At 41.9% G+C, this 6,217-nt stretch overlaps 1 protein-coding gene across 1 annotated transcript in view; it reads right to left on the bottom strand.

Annotated features, from left to right (window-relative positions):
- Window positions 1-1,307: 1,307 nt before the first annotated feature.
- The window catches only part of mybpc3 (myosin binding protein C3), a 28,232-nt gene continuing 23,322 nt past the window's right edge, over window positions 1,308-6,217 (bottom strand). The window contains exons 24-32 of the mRNA XM_069524931.1: window positions 5,947-6,081; window positions 5,381-5,548; window positions 5,045-5,133; window positions 4,620-4,815; window positions 4,363-4,502; window positions 2,813-2,972; window positions 2,577-2,713; window positions 2,212-2,398; window positions 1,308-1,753 (exon numbers count right to left, since the gene is read on the bottom strand). Of these exons, the coding sequence (XP_069381032.1) occupies window positions 1,707-1,753; window positions 2,212-2,398; window positions 2,577-2,713; window positions 2,813-2,972; window positions 4,363-4,502; window positions 4,620-4,815; window positions 5,045-5,133; window positions 5,381-5,548; window positions 5,947-6,081 (1,259 nt within the window). The 3' untranslated portion in view covers window positions 1,308-1,706. The remainder of the gene's footprint in view (window positions 1,754-2,211; window positions 2,399-2,576; window positions 2,714-2,812; window positions 2,973-4,362; window positions 4,503-4,619; window positions 4,816-5,044; window positions 5,134-5,380; window positions 5,549-5,946; window positions 6,082-6,217) is intronic.

The following is a 6,217-nucleotide window of genomic DNA, read 5'->3' as shown; positions in this document are numbered from 1 at the left end:
AGCAAATAAATCATTGTCATTATTTCCAGCAATTTTAACATTTGCATTTATTAATTATGTGAATTAACGCATGACTAATTATAATTAATATTCTTCTGAAACAGGTCATTCTGCATAGTGAGTACCTTGAATAATATTTGGCTGCATGGCTTGAAGTATTAGTCTAAGTATATTGTACCATAGATTGTATATAAATATCAACAATGAATCTTCACCTCCTCCAACTTCAAAGAATGAAGCCAAAAATATCCGGGATACAAAAACTGACATCTCTTGCATTTTCGCCTTTTTGTTTTAGTCCAGATGTCATTCATTAACATGGAGGAAAAAGGGGCGTGTGGATTTGGCTTCACTTTTAGGAAGCTGTCATGTCGTCCATCTTCAGTCTGAGCTGTTGTTACATGTACTTAAGTAAAAGATTCTTCCCCCTGCCAATGCTAATGTTAGCATTTAGCCTGAAGCAGCTTTGTGTTTAGCCTCACGAAGCTGCTAGTGTCGTTGCTCTCACACTTGTTGAACTATTCTCAATTGAACATGGCCTTGCAACATTATTTTAAGGCTGTGGAATTCAGAGCCTGTTGACATGTATGAGACTATTTAGTGTCAATAAGTGGAGTTGCTTCCACTGTTGCTGCCTTCACTCACGTACATGAGCTGTAACTTTGTGATGAGTGAGATAAAAAACCTCTGGGATTATAGAAGGAATCGGACGTGAGATTCGATGAGTCCTGTTTAGCTTTGAACCATGTAGACGTTTTATTTTGAATTTGTGGATTCCGGTGACGTCTCATGTCAAAACATCTGGCACAGACGGTGGCGCTGCGAGACGTGGGTCATGTGTGTTAACAGAGATGCAGTGAAGGGTACAAAGCTCGCTGAATGTGTTGCAGCTGTATGCCGAGGGGGGGGGCACAGGAAATATTTACATCCAAGGCATCAAAGGAGAAACTGTTGAGTGATGTTCCAGCAGACCCTGCTCGACAAGCGCCGCCATGTGTTCTATGTAGTTAGCCGTAAAAAGGACATCCCACATATTCCAACCATTCACCGACATCCCTGCGAGGTGTGCACATTAGTCACATGCCTCACCCCACAGGGTTTACTGAGGCTTTGTTACAATAAAACTAAGCCCTCGACAACTCTCATCAACACCACTCTCTGACAATCGGCAGCATGCTCTCTACATCTTCCTTTTTAACATTGCTGCTGCCGTTATTGTGATCAGTCAGTTTCAGGAGCTGCAGCGTGTACAAGTACTGAAACACCGTGACATAACGCCACTACTGTATACACGACAAAATCAAATGTTTGTTTTTGAAACTTTTATATGCACATCAATCAATCACACAAACATAATCCAAGGATGACAACTCATTAACATTGCCGTTGTCTATTATCCATATTTCTACACAGTATTTACTCGATCTAGTTTTTGAAATGACAGAGAAATCAAGTGACAAACCATAGTTCTCTTTTTTTTTTTTTTTTAAATAATACATAAATACTTTCACCATGAGCCCAGTCAGTGGTTCACATAATGGGAACATAACAGTGAGGATGACTTAATGCAGGATGTTGAAGATGAGAGATGTGGTGCAAACACAAACAGGTGAAGACGCTGGTGAAAAGTTTCTCATGACACAAAACAGACGACGTTCAGGAGTCAACTTGCTGGAAACAGATCGACCTTCTCCTCAGTCGGCAGCTCAAGCCTCTTTACTTTCAGCCTTCTTTTCTTCTTTAGCAATTTGAGCTGCAAGGCAGGAACAATTATGAAGCCAATGATGAATGAACTGCTCAAAGTTAAACTTAAATGTTCTTTTTAAAACAAACAATTTAGATTTGTTTCGTTCACACAAGCAGTAGAAACAAGGTGTTGTTCTTTTTTTTTCATAAAATTAGAAGCACACTGATCTTTGCAGGAATTATTTTTTATGGAAACTAGCAGTAGGGTGAACCCCGTGCTTCCACTTCTGGATCCAAAATCTTGAACCAATCTCATTCTTGAGTTTGTATGATTTTATTATGAATTTAGTGGCCGTGATATGCAATTTTAGAAATGCCAACATAGGAAGACTTAAGTAAATAGTTCTAGATATTCTCACATGTACACTAAAGCTTTGATATTTTGTCATTTCTGCGTTGTCTAAGTGGGTCATAAAAAAAGAGGACACACATGTTTCTGCCTGTTACACTGAGATTGATACTTACGGCGAACCTCCAGTTTACACTCCACTACGTCCTCTCCGCTGTTGTTGACAGCTTTGCACGTATACACCCCTCCGTCGAAGGTACAGGGCTTACGTATCTCCAGTGTCAGGATGCCTTGCTTACTGAGCATTCGGTACTTGGCTTCATTGGTGATGTCCATCTTGTTTTTGTACCAGGTCACTTTGGGCTAGTAAGGTAGATAAAGAAAATATAACAGTACAGTTTTACCACCTGTTAGGCCACATATTATTTATCAGAGGTTCATTAAGGACAATCATAATCTCTGCATTTATCTAGATACTGATACTGTTTACAAATCTAAAAAATGCATGTCTCTAGAGATGTCAGTTGTAATGACCACTGACCTTTGGTATGCCTCTGACTGAGCAGCTGAGCGTTGCGTTGTATCCCGCAATGACAGAACGGTTCACTAGAGGATGTGTGAATTTGGGAGCCTCTGTGAAGTCAGGGTCCTTGTAGCTGGGCGGCTTGTACTCGATACCTGAGGAGGCAGAGAGCATTTATGAAGACCATTCAGATTTCACATAGAATGTAAACAGCAGTAACTGCTTATATTATTATGCATGCAGTCAGATCCCACCTGTTTTCTGGATGTAAGCGCTGTCCTTTGTTTCGCAGGCCTCGGAGCTGAGGCCCACCAGGTTGTTGGCAAAGGCGCGGAAGATGTACTCATTCCCCATGATGAGGTCAGACGCAATGCAGTTTGTTCGCCTGTACTGATCGAAGACTGTAAACCACTCCTGCAGAGGAATACAACAGTTCAAACACATGCAGGTAATGCTTAATTGCACATAGGTGTAAAACTAAGGATGAGTGGTTGTTTATATTTCGGCCCTGTGATGCAGCCTGTCCACTATGTACCCCACCTCGCGCCCACTGTCAGCTGGGATTGGCTCCAGCTCAAAAATATGAGTGGTTTGTAGCTAATGGAAGGATATATTGACTAATAATATGATGGTTAATTCAATTAGATTTCCTTTGTTGATTTAATTTTAAAATAGCCTAATAATCTACCTGGAACTTAAGAAGTTGCTCAACATTTTATACTTATTTATTCAATTAGGATGATACAAGAATGAAACAGGATATTGGTGGCTTTAAAGTACATGTGCCCTCAACACTTTCATCTCTGACATCTAACAGGTACACAGTATACGTTGTTATTGGTAACACGATGATCAACATCCCCAGGCTCGCTATAAAGAGATGCAAATGAAATTAATTTGATCTAATAATGACTACAGTGAAACATGAACCGTCGCCGAGCCGGGCAGGAGAACAATGGTCCCTGCGTCACTGCACTGACGATCCAGACCAGGTCAAGGCTGCGAGGATAAGATTAGGACATTCCTGCTCGCCGTTGTTCCTGGCATCTCGCGGTAGAGGATGGTGACAGCTGGAGCTCTTGCCAACAAGCCCATAAAGTATCACTCCTGCTCCACAAAGGAGACTGTGTGCTCAGCACTGCCTGATTACTGTGAATGTGCCACAAGAGAGGCTAAAATACCCCTCTGTGTCCCTGCAGCATTCATCCTCCCACATGTTCACCTTCACTCATGTGTGTTAACAGAACAGGCTCATTAATGTGACCTCACAGCAGCTCAGTTGGTGTCTGTCAGAAGTAAAACTAAAGGAGCTGCAATGGATCTGTTTCAGGGAACAAGAAAGCAGGAGCTATAATGACATGGTGGCCACTGCCTTCCTCTGAGGAGACCTCTTGGTTTCCTGTAACTCAGACCTGACTTGAGATCAGAGTAGGTGAATTCATAGTTTCCACATCCGTCGACCACTATGGCCCTCGTGACATAAATGTTGTCGTCCACCCACGTCAGCCAGGGTAGAACCGGAACTCTATGTGATGTCCACGTGTAGACCAAGCTGAATGTATTACTCGTGGTACAATATATCCACTGACTAGAAATGAAACGTGGAATCAGTTACAAATGTAGGACCGAGATGAGCAGATAAAGGAACATGGAAAGTATGGTCAACCCCTAAAACCCTTGCATGGAACATTCTATGGTTCCGTACATGTACGTATATTATCAGAGGGTTGAGAGTTGATGTAAAAACTATTCAGTTTCATCAATGAGAATTTTGTTTTCAGTTTCATTCGGACGTGAGCCTCACCATGGTTTTCTTGTCAGCTTTCTGAACAGTGTAACCAGTGATTTCACAGTTACCATCGTCTTTAGGCGGTTTCCACTCAAGCGCCACATTGAAGCCCCAGATATCCATGATCTTCAGAGCCTCAGGAGGCCCGGGGAGATCTGCAGAGGAGAGAGACTGAATGAATTCTGCTCCACTGTAACTGCTGCTACAGTTACCACGAGGCTGATTTACTCCTGTAAATACCCACAGCTCTCCACATGTTCACTCCTGCTTACCAACAATCTGCAGATTGATACTTGCTGTGTCTTCCACGTTTTCAATCTGCACGTGGAGATCATACTTCCCCGAGTGTTTTCTCTCCGTCTTGCGGATGAAGAGGATCGTGTCTAGGTCGCTGTTCCTCACATTAGCGAATGTAGCATTTAGAGGCTCCCCGTCTTTGCTCCATGTAACCTTTGGCCTTGGCTTCCCCTGCACGACCAGAAATGACAAAACAACAGTGTCACTTCAAAACTCATGTGCCAGTTTACTAATGACAGATGGACAGTCAATCTTTAAACAACATACACGTGACTGAAGTATGTTGTTATTACTGTTATCAGTAATGATCTAATAAAAACTAAAGGTGTCTATATATTTTTCATGTTCCAACTATGAAAGTGATCAACTTTTTAATTATTATTTGTGATGTTTACTTCACCTGGAATGGAATCATAAGGTTGACTGTGTCTCCAACTTTCTTGATGAGAGTCTGGCGGAGATTTCTGGGAAGCCAAATTTTGGGGCGCTCTGTGAAAATAGAAAACAGAAAACACAAAGTCTTGAAGTGGAAAAGATCCAAACAAATGAAGATGGATAAAGTGAGAGAAGTTGAGGAATGAGATTAAATGAGAAGAAAGGTTTGACTACGATGCCAGTGTGTCGTATGTGTTAAATTCTTTCTATTGAGTGCTTTACATTACTCCAACATATGAATTAACATGATAGATACCATTAAACAACAGTTGTCCAGCAGCATGAATCCACATCTACTCACGCATAATCTCTCTGATGGTGATGGGATTAGCCAGGGTGGAGGGACCGCTGGGTCCCGCCATGTTGAAGGCTCGAACACGGAACTGCAGCTTGTCCCCGGTGGTGAGACCCCTGACGATCAGTGATGTCCTGTCAGTCAGACCCTCCATGGCTGGTATCCACTCATCAGCTGTGACCACAACACACATGGTTCACCGGAATGCAAATGTCACTATAGACTAAACATTAAAATTACAGGTAGGTGTTCAATTGAGCCTTTATGTTGTAATTAGATGTGTATCATTTCTTCAAAGATTGTACTGCTGTTGTTGGGCTTTGAGCTCAGATTTTAATTTGCTTTCGTGCACTTTTTGTGTTCGTACTTGCTTTTTCTTCATGTTCAGTAACGATGAAACGTCACAAATCATTATAAATTTAAACATAATGGACTTTTCTGGCAGTTTGTTGGAGATATCCATTGCTGCATGTCAGTGTGTGACTGTTTGTTAAACCTGAACTTAGATGATGTAGCCTTTAAATAAAATACTTTCTTATCAATCGGATGCAGATGTTGGCTCTAGCACTTACTGCCCTCCTTGCAGTACTCAACCCCATAACCCTCGAGTTCAGCCGAGCCGATCCTCTCAGGCGGCCGCCACTTCAGCGATATAGAAGTGTCACTGATGTCGTCAACACATAGTCCGATGGGCTCACTCGTGGGGGCTGAGAGGGCAGAAAGATTAGCTGTCAGAGCATCAGTGCACTCATCTCAAGACTGATTACTGATGAAATAGATGAACCTGATCAGGAATTGACAAATTAAAGGAATAAAACCCTTCACTAAGCTTTTAACAGAAAA

The sequence above is a fragment of the Paralichthys olivaceus genome, chromosome 1 (genome assembly GCF_024713975.1).
Source record: "Paralichthys olivaceus isolate ysfri-2021 chromosome 1, ASM2471397v2, whole genome shotgun sequence".
NCBI classification, from domain to species: domain Eukaryota; kingdom Metazoa; phylum Chordata; class Actinopteri; order Pleuronectiformes; family Paralichthyidae; genus Paralichthys; species Paralichthys olivaceus.
The sequence above is the reverse complement of the archived record's forward strand: the minus strand, read 5'-3'. Positions and strand labels throughout refer to the sequence as shown.